We start from the raw sequence: 16,409 nt of genomic DNA, 5'->3' as shown, positions 1-16,409 counted from the left end.
CGGAAGAGAGAGGAGAGAGCAGGGACCATCTCGGTGACCATTTTGACATATTCCGGACAACCGGAGGGGCCTCTTGCCGAGCCTGCCAGCATGTCTGCCCCTGGCTGGCCTCACCGTCAGCAGCAAGCACATTCCACAGCTGATGTTTGGCTTGTGGTCTGGCCTGGCCTTCTCGTTGGCTTCTTCTGCTCTGAAAGGCTTTTAAAATCAGAATCTGGGTTCTCTTTAAGTTTGGGGCATGAATCACTGCTTCTGGGCCTGGAAAGGGGGTAGAGGGACAGGAGGGCCCATGCCACGGGAGCTCCCTCTCTCTCAGGCCCGCGTGCCACTAAGCATGTATACGTGACAGGCTCCCAGTCAAAACATTCCGAGTCAGCCTCGCTTCCAAGCTCCCAGCCAACATTTCCACCTGCCCAAGAGCCCCGCAAAGTCGACATGTCCAGGATCCACTCAACTTCCTGGTCCTTAATCCCCCCCGCCCCCATATTCTCTCCTTTTCCTTCCCTGGTGACCAAGGATGTTCCATTCTGCCCCTCACAGGTTCCCTCTTCCTCTCTCCTCTCACCACCTTTACATCAGGCTCTGGCATCCTCCTGCCTGGGTTGCTGCAGTAGCCATCTTAGCAATCCACTTGCTTCTAGCTGTTGTCCTGTCACATTCAACTTACACCCATATCCCCCCACCCCCCACAAGGAGCTTCTCAAAACATAGCTTAGAACATGCTCTACCCTCCCTCAAAAACCTTCAGTGGCTCCCATCTGCTATATCCAAATGCCTTAGTTGGCATTCGGTCCTCTCTCGGTGGCCTCAGCCCATGTTCCATTCTTGCAGTTCTGCACATACTCCAGCATCCTGCCAACCAAACATCAGGCTGTTCCCCAGATATATTCTCTGCTCTTCTTGCAGTTACAAATCATCTCTTTTTCACCTCTCAAATTCCAGAGTCTTTTATCTGTAGCTCTCTTACAGCTTTTATTACTTCCTCCCTTGTATTAGTTATTTATCCAAAGATCTCTCTCCTATTAGACCATAAACTCTTTGAAGGACAGGACTTATCTCTTAACTTTTATCCCTCAGAGCGCCTAGCACAGCACCTAATACAGGCCACTGTGTTGGGACCTCTTGGGGGTGCATCTGCAAAGAAACATAAGACATCTATCTTGCCCTTAAATATCTTTCTGTTGACTTAGACAGTTCTTACATTCATTCAACACATATTATTTGAGCAGTAAGTACTATGTCTGGCTCTGTGGGAGAGCTGGCAATACAGAGACTGATAGGACATGTGGCCCCTGCTCCAGTCCAGTGGGCAAAGCTGTTCAGGCTATTATACTGTGTTGTGTATGGGGTATAACACTGTAGGAAGTATAGGCATCTTGAGATCACAAAAGTAACTGATCCAAGGTCTGACTGAGTCAGGTGAGGCTTTCAGGAGGAAGACCTGAAGAATAAGTGGGAGACAGCCAGGAGAAAGGAGGGGGTCGAATGGGATATAGGGAACAATGTGAGTGAAGGACAGAGAGAGGTAGTGTGTTTGAGAAGCTAAGAAGCTCAGTTTAGTGGAGTTGCCATAGGGGTGTAGACGTGCCCATGCACATGGTGCTGCTAGAGGGGAGTCCTGAGTGCAGGCTATTCAGGGTCCGGTGAGCTCTATTAAAGGGGCTGGACTCAATCTAAGGCAATACGGAGCCACTGAGGGTTGTAAGCAGGGGAAGTGACTACACACTCAGTTTGTGTTTTAGCCTCACTTTGTCTGCTATTGAGGAAGGTCTGGGTGGATGGGGGCAGGAGGGAGGAGGATAACTGAGTTTGGGCCTCAGGCTGGTTCCAGGGGCTTCCTGCTCTGCCTCCCCCAGGCAAGCCTCTCCCCTTTTTCCTGATGGAGCATCCCTTCCCCACCCCACCTGGGCTGCTCTTTGACAGTCCCCATCCAGAGTCAGGTGCTTCCTTCACCTGAACACTCACAACAGCTTCAGTGGGGCCCAGAATCGCAGGGCTGGAATGACCCTAATGGGCTCTGTTTAACCCCTGCTGGACACCTCCTACCGTGCCAGTCCATCTGTCTGTGAGCAGTTCTGACCAGGATCCTCAGCCAAATTGGTGTCCCCATAGTCCCTCTTCGGCTTTCCTCTGGCCCACTTGGGGCCACACAGGATCAATAGCTTATGGCCTTGCTTATGGTGATCAATAGCTTATGGCGATCAATAGCTTATGGCCTTGTGGGGGACACAGACAGGGTCACTAAATGAATAACCCTCCAAATACCAACTCCCATCTCAAATTCCCCCTTGTGCCTCAGCCTCTCAAACTCTGATTCCACGCTGTGTCTCCAGCCCAGCCTGGCTATGAATCCTGTGAAACTGCAGGCTGGAGAGGTGGGCTGGAAAACTGGGAAGCAGGACAACTGGTTACATCTTGGTTTCACCACTGACTGTTTGTGACCCTGAGAAAGTCATTTCCCTTCCCTGGACAGTGTTTTCTCTTCTGCTTGATTGGGGACTGGGTTTAGATGACACCGGTGAGTCTCAGCCTTGGCTGCCCATTAGAATTACTGGGGAGCTTTAAAAAAATGCCAATGCCAGGCTCCATCATGGAGAGTGATGGTGTGTTCTGGTGGGGTCAGTGAAAAGTTTTGTTTTACACCGTCATTCTCTTGTTCACCCATGAATGAGGACCACTGGACTTGCTGATCGTCTGCAGACCAAGAGGGGAGGCTGAAGTGGGCAGGTAAAAAACCCAAGAAGTGACCCCTTATTTAGAAGGATTAGCCCAGCAGGACCACAGCAGCACCAATACCCGTGGCTGTGGCAAGGCCAGCATTTCAAGCTTTGGCTTCTTGCTTTCGTCAAGAGGGCTAGTCCAGAGCTCAGCATCAAATGCTTGAAGGTCCCCCCCAAAGGCTCTCAAAGGGGTCTTGAGGCAGTAACTGGAGAGAGAAGCATCTTCTGAATTCCATGGCTTAAAAATCATTCCACAGCCCTGGCTGTGTGCCTTCAGAACTGCTCTATGGGCACCCCTGCATCTACGGACACCAGCACTTTGCATGGGCCCTGCAGCCTATGTGTGATCTGTGCCTTCCTGCCCTCACAGAGGCTGGGCCTTATCTGATTTGGAATTTCCAGAACGTGGAGATGCCTGGGGTTTAGTGAGTGCTCAGTACATACTGGCCAAATGGACAAGCCACACAGTTTCTTCGTGTGTCAAGAGGGATCCTGGTGTCTTCCTTGCCAAATCACAAGCCTGCAGGGAGAACTCTGTGAGCAGTTGCTCAGCCCCACACTCAGAAGGGCCCCCGCTTGGTTTAATGCTCTGCCGTGGCCACCTTGAAATTCTTAATAGTCTTTAAACAAGGAGCCCTGTATTTTCATTTCACACTGGGCCCCATAGGTTATGTAGCTGATCCTGCATATGTGGTAAGTGGTGGGAATAAACTCAGAGAAGAGCTCTGTCTACATACTATTTATGGGACTTTATGGTTGCCACCAGTCACCAAATATGAGAGGCTATGAGCTCTAGGAAAAGAGCAATTCCAGCAGAAGGAGAGGAGATGGACATCGCTTTGTGGTCTTCTTCCTGGCAGTAGGAGAAAGCAGTAGTCTGAGGGCCTGGGGATGGGCGAGACAGAAAGGACAGATGGTGGAGACTGCAGACACCCCCAGTGGTCTACAGAGAATGATTTCAATGATCTTGTCCTACCTGCCTGCCACAGATGTAGAATATCTACCATTAGAACTTCATTCCTTTGGCCGAAGCACTGCTTGCTCCTTAAGTTCCTCTGACGAGTGTAGCAAACTAGGTCTCTAATCTCATCTTTGGCCAGAAGATCTGTCCCTGAATTCCTATGTGATCTTGGGGAAATCACAGGAAATCATTTAACTTTGAAAAGCCTCAGTTTCCCCCTCTATCTAATGGACACACCAGCCTCGACAGGACCTCTGACCTCACCTGGCCTATTCTGACTGACAGAACAAATACACGGGAGTGCTCTTTGCAGACTGTTGGGAGCTGCACCCACTTACTCGTTTCATGAGTTTTCCATGGCCTTCTTGAGGCCCAGTCTGCAAAGAAACAGGTCCTGGAAATCTGCAGGGCCAGGATTCCTGTAGCCTGGCCCATCTGGGTGATGCTGCTGGGGGAAGAAAGCTGTCAGCCCCAGCTACGGAGGCAGGAGCCCCTTCTCTGTGTCATCCTGTTTGGAATCCTGGAGCACATTGCTATAGCAACTTGCCTAACTCACCCCACATGCCACGTGGAAAAACCTCTGCCCACTTTAGAGCAGCATCACCCAAGCCACAGACTGGCTTCTTCTATGTTACAGAATGAGGCCGCCCATCATCCACAAGGGCCCAGGTAGAACCCATCTGATCGGCGATGGAGTAGTGGGGTAAGGGGCTGGACCAGGCCAGGCAGGTCCCTTGCCTCAACTTTTTGGTCTCACCTATTTCAAGTTCTGGTACCTGAAATTCCATCATTAGCCCCTTGATCCTTTGGCTCAAGGCACAGCCCAGTTAAAATGCAAATCACTTTGAAGGACACATGAAGCTGTCATCACTCATTAGTGCTGTGCGGCATGAATTAACTCGTTAGGCCTGGAGCTCAGAGCAGGTTTTGATTAGGGGAAGCAGAGGCGGGGAAGGGAGGAGAGCAATGCCCAGCCTAGACCCTGAGGAGGGTTGGAGAGGCAGTCAGAGTGGCTCAGAATATTGGGACTTGGGGGCATATGGTAGAGTCCCACTCAGCCCTGAGCAGGGAGGCAAGCGAGGGAGAGAGGCTCCCGTATTAAAAGGCAGGGCGTGAGGACCATTTCTCACCAAGCCAGCATCTTGAGTGGGAAATCGCTGTCTAGCTGAGTCTGAAGGAGAGAGCTGCTTTTCCTGGACCAGTGTCCCTGTAAGGACGGCCATTTGCGTACAGATCTCATTTTCCCTGAAGACAGTATCTTCCAGCAAGGGCATCTTATTCATCTTTCTGTGCCCTCCTGAAGAGACATTATGCATGGATTAAGGGCAAACACCAAACATCGCCTCTTACTCAGTCAGCATGACCCTGGATGAACCATTTAACTTCTCACATGTAACCTGGTGATTGCTGTAGTGACTTCCATAGTGAGGCCTAGCTGAGATATGAGAAAATGCTTGACGCAGTGCCTGGTATGAATCAAGTGAATGATGGGAAGGGTGATCAATGAACTGCTATTGTTTGCTGAGGGCTTACTGGGTGCCAGATGCTGTTCCAAACACTTGATATGAATGAACCACGTAGAGATCATCTAAAGCACACATCAGCCTGTGAAGTCGTTATTCTACCCATTTTACAGATGAGGAAATGAGGCCCAGAGGGACTTATCCAGGGTCACCCAAGCAGAAAGGATTTGAATCCAGTTGGGCTCCCAGACCACACACATAACGATCATTACTCCAGCTCAGTAAGCTCGAAGGTGGAAGAAGTTTGGGATAGAGGCGGTGGGGGTGGAGATGGGGGCATGTTTGACCACACTGACTTCTTCCTTCAGGAGGAATTTTATTCATCTCGTGAAGGTCATAAGTACAGAGTATGAAAACCCTTCATGGAATTTTTGGGGAGCTTATTTATTTTTGGCTTATGAGATGACCAACTCCAGTCTCCTCCCCTTCTCCCCTGGCTGGTAACCTTCTGGGCTTTCAACTAAGAATTGGTACACTCAGGATTTACATGTTGGGGGATGGGGACCCTCCTTCCTGGACCACAGCTCCCTAGAGCAAGCACTCCACACTGAGGGCATATGGGTGACTTTGGAGCTCATAATTGTTTTGGGAAAATAGTTTCAAATGGCTATGAATTCCTGAGGGTAGCCCACGGTTTGGTGGTGTTGGGATAGGGGCATTAAGCTATGAGGGCCAGCTGAGACACCATTTTTGGAATGTGTCAGTGCATGTTTAAAGCTTGTTTTGTAGCTGACCCTCCCTGAGTCAGCCAGAGGCTGTCACTACCTGGGGAGGATTGTGATGGATCCTTTCTCTTTGCAACTGCAATAGAACAATGTAAGTAAGATCTGGAAGCCTATAGTGAGACAAGAATCTCCAAGGTCAGGCATTAAGGAGAGAAAAGAGGGCTTTTTAATTCTCCAAACTCCCTTCTATACAGCAAGAGCCAAGCTAGGCCAGCTAAGACCATAGTTCTGTCCTAACCAATGAGGGGAGAGGATGGAAGGGAAGCCCTGCTGCTGGAGGAAGCTGCCACTGCAGGAGGGGAGACAAAGAGGTTCACAGAGGGCAAAATGAAGGTGAGCTGCTGTCTGAGTTTCTCAAGGACCCACAGCCCTGTGGGTGGGCTGGGAACAATGAGGATGGTGAGGAGATAGACATCCCATCTCTAGGGGATCCACTGCAGGGTAGAGATAGGGGCATAGTGAATAAGAAGAAAGAGGGTCATATTCTACTTTCATCTCGTTAGGGCCCCAGGGTCTGCCTGTGGAAGGGTCCAGAAGCTCCTTGGCTGACGGTGGCTGAGAGGCTTGGCTGACAAGCAGGGTGGGCACTGAGGAGGCAAAGTGACATACTTTATCTCCTTCCCTGCTCTTCCCAAGCTGGAGAGCAGGACTTGGATCTTTTTAGTCTTTGCACACCTGTGGTGCCCAGTACTGTGCCTTTTCCATACAAGGTTTTTCTGCTGAATAAGACCCCCACCCACAAGGACACATAAGGGAGTGGTATGGTTCTTCTCCTCTCCAACGACACAAAACACTCATGCCAGGATCATATTGACTTCAAGACAGCCTCAATGGCAAAAACAAAAACAAAAAACCGTGAGTTCCCATTATGACCAAGACTTTGGGCCAGGCCTTTGGGAAAAGGGATTAGGAAAGTTTAGGTTTATTTAGGACCCTGGCATGTATGTTTCCTCTGAGCCTCCAGTACCCCAGCACTTCCTCTAGACTTATCTTATGGATCTGAGTATGAAGGTCACATCTCTGCATCCTTAGATCCCTTACTCAATGGCCAGTAATGAGCAATGATGATGATGATGATGGAGAAGAAAGACAAACTCCTAAATGCTCAATATGTGCCTGCAACTTTCCAAGTACTTTATATACATCATAAATCTTTGGATACTCTTTAAGTTCTATTGTTATCATCCCCATTTTGCAGATGAGAAAACTGAGGCACAGAGCTGGTTAGTAACTTGCCAAGGAAACAGAGTCCCAATTAGCAGAGGCCAGACCCATCCCAGGCAGTGAAACCCCAGGGCCTTCAGCCCCACACTCTGTCTGATCTCCCTATGTGTTTTTATGTCACCTGTCAGGTAACAAGTGCTCAGTAAAGACTGAGTTTTGTTTCGTTTTTTTTTCTGCTTCCAAACTGGGAGGATTTCACTTTTATTTTATTTTATTTTTAAAAATTTTATTGAAGTGTAGTTGATTTACAATGTTGTGTTTAATTTCTGCTGTACCGCAAAGTGACTCAGTTATACATATATATATTCTTTTTCCTAATCGTCAGATGCATTACAATAGGCAAGTTCTGATCAATGGGTCTGTTCTCTCTGAACGTCAGCTATAAAAGTCTTTGGACCTGTCTACTTTTTTTCTGGCTTTCTTGATAGTTTTGCCCATCTCATCACCCTTCCCAGCCTGCAGCAGAAGCTCTGGAAAGATCAAGGCTCTGAACTCATAATGGCCTTAATGAGGACTCCCCCCCCAACTTGGCCTGTGACAAGTCCCTGACCAGCCAAACTGTGCCATCACCAGTAGGCAAGCTTCCTGATAATCCTCACATTGAATCCATGTGATGCACAGATGAGAGATCAACATCAGTCCTGCTCTGGAGCTGGGGGAATGGACCCAATGACCTCTGTGACCCTTCTAATCTTCAGAGTCACTAATGACCAGAGTCATCTTTGTGGTTTTCAAATATTCATCTTTTTGTTCTTTAACTACTGTAGTTCCAGGAAATAACGCTCTAATGTACAAACAGTCCCACTTTAAGGTCTATCCACACTCTACGCACTCCTTTAAGGCCCAGTCCAAATGCTATCTCCTCCTGCAGGAAGCCTTATTCAAGCAGAACTGAACTTCTCCTGTTCGAACTGCAGCCCTTAGCTTCTCTGTGCCATTCACTCCCCAGTGCTTCTATTTAGCTTTCCCTGGTCTCACCTTGTTCTCAGCTACAGGCAGGGCCCTGACTGCATACATGCTTGGGCCCCACCCCCAGTTCCTTGCAGGCAGATGTTGTTCCAACACTGATTGATATGTTTAATGAATCCCATATTTCAAGAACTCAGACTGACCAGACATAACTCAGGAGTGGTTTTCTCCATATGAAGGGAGTTCTGAGTCACAAATCCTGTCCCTGTCCTTCACCGCACTCCCTTACCCCCCTCCATCCCTGCTTTATCATTATCAACCACTGATTCAGCCCTACTGTGCACCAAGCCTTGTGTTAAGAACTTTTCTTACAGGGCCAGCCTGACTTAATCATGCCGACAACTTTATGGTCTCAGAATATCTATCTCCGTTCACAGAGGAGGATACCTGTTGGAGAGATTGCATAACGCGGTACAGCTAGTGGGCAGCAGAGCCAGAACGGGAAGCCAGGTCTGATTTCAAAGCTTTTGCCCCTAACTTCCTGAGGTCTGGACTGTCTCTGGCCCCTAAAGCAGCCACTTCAACTCAAGTTCTGGTGGGGCCACATATCTGGGGTCACACAGGAGTGCATTCCCTTTTCCTATGGCTGGGTCTCCTAGTGATTTGAAGACAGTATCTAGAGTTCCCCCTCTTGCCTAAATGACCTAGAGAGGGCTTCACCACCTCCTCCAGCAGCTGGTTTCTAGATATATGCAGGCCTGGTCGCAGCTCTTCCCCCGCCGTCCCCAACGCTCTCTCCTCCCCAACTTAAAGCATCAATGTTTGTTTTCAGTTGTGACTCTACGATCTGAACTGAACCCCACCAGCACAGCCCCTTTCAACTACAGGCCCTCCCAGAAGCTCCACTATAGACCGACGCTGGGTGCACTTGTTTCCCGTAGTGGTGAGCTTGCTTGGGCTGGGGGATCTCCACCTGTGTTCTTTGAGGGCGCCTCTCCCCCTGCCACCGCATCTGACTCCTACTACTGGCCCCAGCCCAGACCCGGAGCCCACGCAGAAGGGGAGGCTAGGCCCTTCGGCCAGTTTCCGAGGTGCTGGTCCCCGCCAGAGCACTCGGCCACGCCAAGGAGGGGTCCCGCAAGGTTTCCCCATCCGTAGAACAGCGCCTCTGGCCGCTGCCACCAAGTGGCGGGTCGCGCCGGGACTCGGGGTGTGGGGACTCCCGGGCCGGGTGCCCCAATGAGGATAGCCCAGGGCTGGCCTCTCGCTCCGGGCCGCGCGCCCCGCCGGCCCGGGGTCCGCGCCGCGCCGCGACACGACACCTGGAGTGCATTAGGCGGCGGCGCACGTCTCGGCGATGGCGGAATCCCCCGCATTATTGAATGAGCGCACAATTCTGAGCGCGGGCTGTGGGGCGATGGCCCGTCCCTACCTCGAGGGTCAGGTAATGTTTTCGGGAGCCCTGGACTGCCGGGCTGCTCTCCGCAGCCTTCGGCTAGGCCCGCGACGGCTCGCCAGAGCCTGGGCGCCGACCGCCCCAAGGCTGCGCTCCGTTCCGGCCCGAGGGACCCTGGGCGGCTCTTGGCTCCCGGCTCTCCCCCAGCACCGCCCCCCCTTCCCGGGACCGCCGCAGCAGGCTCTCCACTCTTCGGGATGCTTTCTCCGCGCGCCCTGACCCCTTCCCTCGCCCAGGACGCGCGCCCTCGGCGCTCCCGGGAAAGCGAGTGACCCCCGCGGCGGCGCGGGAAGCTCGGCGGGGCGCTTGGAGGTAAGCAGGGCGCCCGGCGGGGCCACCAGACCTCGGCGCTTTTCAACTCGAGCCTCTTCAACTCTTCCCAAAGACACCAAAGTCCCGGCCTCTGGCCGCCTCCGCGCGCCTCCCTCTAGCGCGGAACTTGGCGGAGTCGCTCGACTGCAGCCAGTTTCCGGGGGACCCATGTCCCCTAGAGCCGCCGAGGTCGGACCCTGGGTGCGCACCGCGACCGGCTCCTGGCAGCTGTATCCCAGGCCTCGGCGGGTCAGGGAGGGGCTCCCGGAGGCGGGGGGTGGGGGGGTATAAGGGGGCACGTACCTGGCCACAGGCTGAGGGCCCAGGCCACCAGGAGGCCCCTGGGCAGGTCCATGGTCCGCGGCGCGGCGGCGGGGCGCGGTGCGGAGCGGCGAAGGGGGGCGGCCAGCCAGAGCGACAGCTTCCTCGGCGCGGCGCCCCGAGCCTGCACTGCGCGCGGCGCCCGGCTCCCTGACAGCCGCGGCTGCTTCAGAGGAAGTGGGAGGGCTCGAGCGGCGGGGAGGGGCGCCAGGACACCGCTGGGCTCTGGCTGCGGGCCAGTCGCTGCCCCTCTGCCACCTGGGCAGGCGGCGGGCTGCGGCCTCGACGCCTCTCCGGATCTCTCCTTCTGCCTCCACCCCACCTCTGCCTTAGGAGAAAATTCCAGAGAACCGCTCCTGGGAACCACCTCACCAGTGCAGCGCCTCCCTCCACACCACCACCACCACCAAATTCAGAGTCTGTTCAGGAAGAGTGGCTTCTATTCTCATGTCCCAGAGGAAGGAGCTTCTGAGAGCTCAGAGGGCTACCTAAGGTGACTTAGGGACACGGGCCATGACTCGGGTCTCCCTTGGCCAAGAGGAGTGGATGTCCGTCCAGCTTCCATTCTGAGACAACCCCCTGCTCTCCTGCACCCTGGGGCTTGGAATGTAAAGGCCACAGTGCTTCTCCTGGCCCTGGAATAAATGCAGATCCCCCTTCCACCTCTACGCTGTCCACCCCCCACCCCTGAGCATCCAGGAGGACCCTGTGCCCACTGTTACCATAACAGTGAAGCTCTTCTTTGGAACCTAGCCACCTTCCTTCCCAGCGCTTCTAACCACTGACAATTAAATTCAATGCACATTTGTTGCATAAGCTTTAAATCAGGCCCTGGACCACAACCCATGGGTGTGGAGGCTGGCCTTTCTAGCAAGGGAGACAGCTGAGGCAGAGGGTAGGATGGCCAGTGTGGTGAAAACTAGAGCAGAAGTCCCACATCACTTTCTCGGGAAAACCTTCCCTTAAGCCCCCCTCCCCAGCCCCGCATCCTCAGCAGGTCAGGTCCCCAGACACATGCTCATTCTCTCCCCCCCAACTCTCATTTTTTTCCTTGTACTTACTCGAGAAACTAGACATTAATTAGTGTAATCATTTGATTAACTTTTCTCTCCTTGCCCAGATTGAAAACACCACTGGGGTAGAAATCTCTGGTTCACACTGAGCACTTAGCCCCCAACACCCCAGGAACATAGTAAGTGGGTGGATGGATAGGTGGATGAAGGCAGGTGATGTGTGGGTGCACAGAGTGGGGGAGGGATTGGAAGGTTTCCCAGAGGAGGGGCCTGGGTTTTGAGAAGGCCCAGGTTCACGCAGGAATAGTAGTGGGCATTGTGCCTGGCTCCCCGACATCGCTGTCCTCTTGCTAGCTACCCTGGTTTTTATTCTGGTATCCTCACCTCTCCCATTCAGCCACAGTCTTTGGAGAAGGCTGATTCTATCTCTGGGGTGTGTGTGTATGTGTGTGTGTGTGTGTGTGTTTGCACGTGTGTTGGGGGATGTGGTTTAGGCTGAAATGAATCACTGTATTGCCATCCCCGGGCCATATTTTAAGAAAGGGCAACATGACCAAGGAAGAAGTTTTTCTGGGAAATAAGCGTTCTTCCTCTTCTAAAACAGCCACTAGAATTAACTAACGAACTAAGTGTCTCCTCTCCTACCCCCACGTCCCTTCCCTAGCTGGGACAAAGAATCACGTATGTCTGGAAGTTGATAGGGGTCTGGGTGGGGAAGGGAGATCTGGCCTTGGGATGAGGCAGATGCTGGATGACAGAATGGAGAAACCAAGTCCAGGAGGGTCTTGTTGGTCCCCTGAATCAAGCCACCCCCTCAGTCCACTCCCCCAAGGACTTTCCAGTTATGTGACCAATGAGTCCCCTTAATTGGTTAAGCCAGTTTGAGTCAGGATGCTTTGAACTTAGAGCATCCTGATAACAGCTATCCAGCAGGCTGCAAACCACTTCGCTGCCTCACACAAATTCACACTTTCCCTAGTGTTCTCAAATTCCAAGTGCACGGGAATTGCCTGGAACACTTGCGAAGAATTTTCTCTGAGATCAGGGAGTCCTGACGGGCACTGTGGTCACTCTGCTGTGGAGGTGGGCTGAGGACCTCGCTCTGAGACTGCTTGCTGCTTGCTGAAGGGGCTCTCTGCAGTGGGCGTGCTGCTGCTGGTCTTCAGGTAGCAATTCTGCCATTCATTAACTCACATTGTACTCATCAGGGGCATGGGGCTCCTCAGTACATGATGGGTGCCTTTGGATAATCCGGGAAGGTGGGGAGGGGGAGAAGTGTGCCCTCACTTATTCTTTCAACACAAACTTAAGTGCCTACCGTGCCCCTGTGCTCTGCAAGTCACACAAGAGAAGCTGAGAAGATAAGACAAAACCTCGTCCCAACAAGGACCTGCTGTATAGCACAGGAAACTCTGCTCAATATTTTGTAATAACCTAAATGGGGAAAGAGCTTGAAAAAGAATAGATACATGTATATGTATAACAATCACTTTGATGTACCCCTGAAACTAACACATTGTTAATCAACTATACTTCAATATAAAATTTTTTAAAAAGAAATTAATTTTCTACAATAATGAATCAAAAAAGATATAACCTCGTATTTATTGACATAATCATTGTTATTTAATCATTCATTTAAATCATTTATTATTTAATGATTATTGAATATTATTTAAATAACACAAGGCAGCAGTGTGTGAGGAACAAATGCAAAATCCAGATTCAGTCTGGAGAAGTTCAGAGAATTGGACGAAGGGCTTTATGGAAGCTGGGATTTGAGTTGAATAATAATAATAAAAATCATCCTTTATATGTACATAGCCTATTTATTTATTTTTTTGTTGAGATGTAATTTACGTACCATAACTCACCATGCAATTCAGCATTTTTAAGGATATTCCCAAGGTTGTGCCACTATTACTACTAATTTCAGAACACTTTCATCACCCTAAAAAGAAACTAATCATTAGTAGCCACTCTCCATTCCTTCACTCAAGCCCCTGGCAACCACTAATCTACTTTCTGTCTGGATGGATTTGTCTATTCTGGACAGTTCATGTAAATGGAATCATAAAATATGTGGCCTTTTGTGTCCAGCTTCTATCACTTAGCATAATGTTTCCAAGGTTCATCCATATTGTTGCATATCAGTATTTCATTCCTTTTTATTGCCAAATAACATTCCATTGTATGGCTCTATCACATTTTGTTTATCCACTCATCAGGTGATGGATATTTGGTTGTTTCCACTTTTTGGCTATTACGAATGATGCTGCTATGAACATTTGTGTATAACTTTTTGTGTGACATATGTTTTCTTTTTTTTAAATTGAAGTATGGTTGGTTTACAATGTTGTGTTAGTTTCAGGTGTACAGCAAAATGATTCAGCTATATCTACATCTATGTAGATATAGACACAGATACAGATATAGATATATCTATTCTTTTTCAGATTATTTTCCCTTACAGATTATTACAAGATGTCAAGTATAGTTCCCTGTGATCATATGTTTTCAATTCTCTTGGGCATATACCTAGGAGTAGAATTTCTGGGTCATATGGTAACTCTATGTTTAATCATTTGAGGAACTGCCAAACTATTTCCACAGTGGCTGCACCATTTTACATTCCCACCAGCAATGCATGAGGGCTGTATATGATATTTTATTAATTTTGAAATCTCTTTCACACCTGTGATCTCATTTAATAATAATAAAATAGTAACAACAATAATAATAATAAAGAGGGTCAGCTGGGTCCTGCAAGGAATTATATTCATTTTTATAGATAAAGAGATTATACTGGTGAAGATTCTTTCAGTTGCAAGTAACAGAAACTCTACACAAACTGACTGAAGCAGAAAAGGGAATGTACAAGTTCATGTAAATAGGAAGTACAAAGGTGATTGCTGCAGGTATGGCTGGATCAAGAGTCCCAAATGAGACACTTGTCTTTTTCTCTCTGTCTTCTCTTAGTTTTGCTTCACTCTGCTCTCCTTTCCTGCAGCATACAGGATTTCTCTGTCTACTAGAAAGATGTAGCCAGCAGACCCAAACTTATACTTTGTAGATTCTAAAGGGAGAGAGACAGCCTTCCCCACTAGATCCAGCAGAAAAGTTCAGGGTTTTGGTTCATGCCCTCCACTGAACCAATCAGTGTCTAGAGACTATCGTATTATAATTGGCCCCCTCTGGGGCACACGCCCAACCATGAGAAGTTGGGAAGAGAAGGGCATTATGACTGACAGCCCCACCAAGACCACATATTATAGGAGAGGAGTTCCCTAAAGGAAAAAGAAAAAAGGGGATGACAAAGTATACTGGACAGACAAAATTCGTAGTTACTAAGTCTGCTTTAGAAATCTAAGCTCAAAGCAGCAAGGGAGTCACCCAAGATCCCACAGCACACACATGACAGAACTGGGATTAGAATCCAGGTGTTCTGGTAGCGTATTCAGAATTCATCATAGCATCACAGCTGGATGGGGGAAGCAGGTATTTCAGGCCAGGAGTGCACGCGCAATGTTAGCCCAGGGAGTCCTGTGGGCAGGTCCTCTGACTCTCATGCTCTCAGTCTGAGCACCCTCCTCTGGGAGTGTCCTGGCTTCTCTAGGAAGGAAAGGTAGGGGAGATGCCATTCCCTTCCAAGGAACCCAGCAGCTCCTGGGCACTGATGAGACGCCTGGTTCAGCTCAGACTCACACACTTCTTCCAGGAAAGTAATTGGGGCAGCCCAATCTGCTTTCATTTTGGAGGGCACCACTCTCTTTTTGCCCGTTCTCTGTGTTTTCACCTCTAGGGTAATCAACTGTCCTGGTTTGCCTGGGACTGAGGGGTTTCTGGGGTTGCTGGACTTTCAGAGTCAAAACTAGGGCAATCCCTGGCCACCTGGGACAGATTGGTCCCCCTATTTCTGTCTGTCTTGGACCTCTGCCTCATTTTCATCCATTTTTTTCTCCAACACTTCCCTTTCCACCCCCTTCCCCTTAGGTATCTGTCTCTCCCATTCTCTGGTTATTTCTTTCTACCTTCTCTGCTCCCAGGTGCCTCCAATGCAGCCACTATCCATGTCAACATGTGTGGGGTCCACCTTGAGGCACACCCTGGCTCCCCGGCTCCTCCCTGCTCCCGCAAACCTCCCGCACAGAAATGGCCTCTTCTCTATGCCTTGTCTGTCGGTTTGTGCTTAGAAAATGCAAACTCTTTTTTTTTTCTTTTTTTTAAGATAAACTTAAGTAAACTTAAAGTTACTGGGAAGGCACATCTTCTGCCAAAAAAATGATATAATAAATTCCAAAGCCAAAAAGAAAGGACAAAAAGATGTAGAAAAGAAAGCTACAGGATTGCTTTTGTTATGTGCTGTTTGAATGACACGTGTCAATGTTCTGGGCCAATAACGTGGATGATGGGGAGGTGATTGCATTTGTAACGTACATAGAGGCTTACAGGGCGTCCCTTGGTTTCTGTTTGTCATGCCAGGTCTCATCTCTGCCAACAGAGTAGAGGACGTTAGCTTTGAACAAATGTGTTTACACCAGTAGCTTACGTTAGCCTCAGGCACTTTCCACTTGAAGTAGAAAGTCCGATCCAAGACATTGGAGTGGGTGGATGATGCCTTCTTCCAAACACTGCGCCTGAGCCCCAGTCTCAGTCCCGTTGAGAGAGTCAGTGACTGGGATTTCTACTAGATCAAGCCCTGTATCTGACCTATACCAAATCCAGGAAGTTATTTTCTGATCTCCATTTCTCAAGCCACAAGTATGTACAGCATCTGCAGTAAAGATATCAAAGGGAAGGAGTACGGCCACAGCACAAACAGACACGCAGAATGGATAAGGAAACATCCTTTTGAAGAAAAAGTATGTGAAAGTGTATGGGAGAATACAAATCTTCTTCAAAGTCTAGAGGTAGCAGACAATATGCTAGTTGAGAGGCCATTTCTGATGAAGCTAGATGAGCAAACCCTTGACATTGGACCAGACTGTAGAGCCACATCAGAAACAACCATCCCAGCAACAACCGTATGAAGAATGACTGCCTTCAACTGAGCACTTAATATGCGCTAAATGCCACTTCTCCATCATTGCCTTTAGTCATCAGCACGGTCCAGGTGGTTGTCCAGAACTTTCATCCTGGCCCTGGCTGGGCTGAGATGGCAGGGAGAAGCTACGAGAGTTAGGGGTCTGGACGGAATGCATCAGGGTTAAGATGGGCTTACAGAGGGGTCTTGGGAAGCAGAGTC

The 16,409-nt window shown here is 49.7% G+C and overlaps 1 protein-coding gene across 1 annotated transcript in view; it reads right to left on the bottom strand.

Annotated features, from left to right (window-relative positions):
* ITGA11 (integrin subunit alpha 11) overlaps positions 1-10,219 on the bottom strand; it is a 127,176-nt gene extending 116,957 nt beyond the window's left edge. The window contains exon 1 of the mRNA XM_061181966.1: positions 10,134-10,219. Within this exon, the coding sequence (XP_061037949.1) occupies positions 10,134-10,185 (52 nt within the window). The 5' untranslated portion in view covers positions 10,186-10,219. The remainder of the gene's footprint in view (positions 1-10,133) is intronic.
* Between the last annotated feature and the right edge of the window lie 6,190 nt (positions 10,220-16,409).

This window comes from Eubalaena glacialis, chromosome 2 (genome assembly GCF_028564815.1).
Source record: "Eubalaena glacialis isolate mEubGla1 chromosome 2, mEubGla1.1.hap2.+ XY, whole genome shotgun sequence".
In the NCBI taxonomy this organism is placed as follows: domain Eukaryota; kingdom Metazoa; phylum Chordata; class Mammalia; order Artiodactyla; family Balaenidae; genus Eubalaena; species Eubalaena glacialis.
The sequence above is the reverse complement of the archived record's forward strand: the minus strand, read 5'-3'. Positions and strand labels throughout refer to the sequence as shown.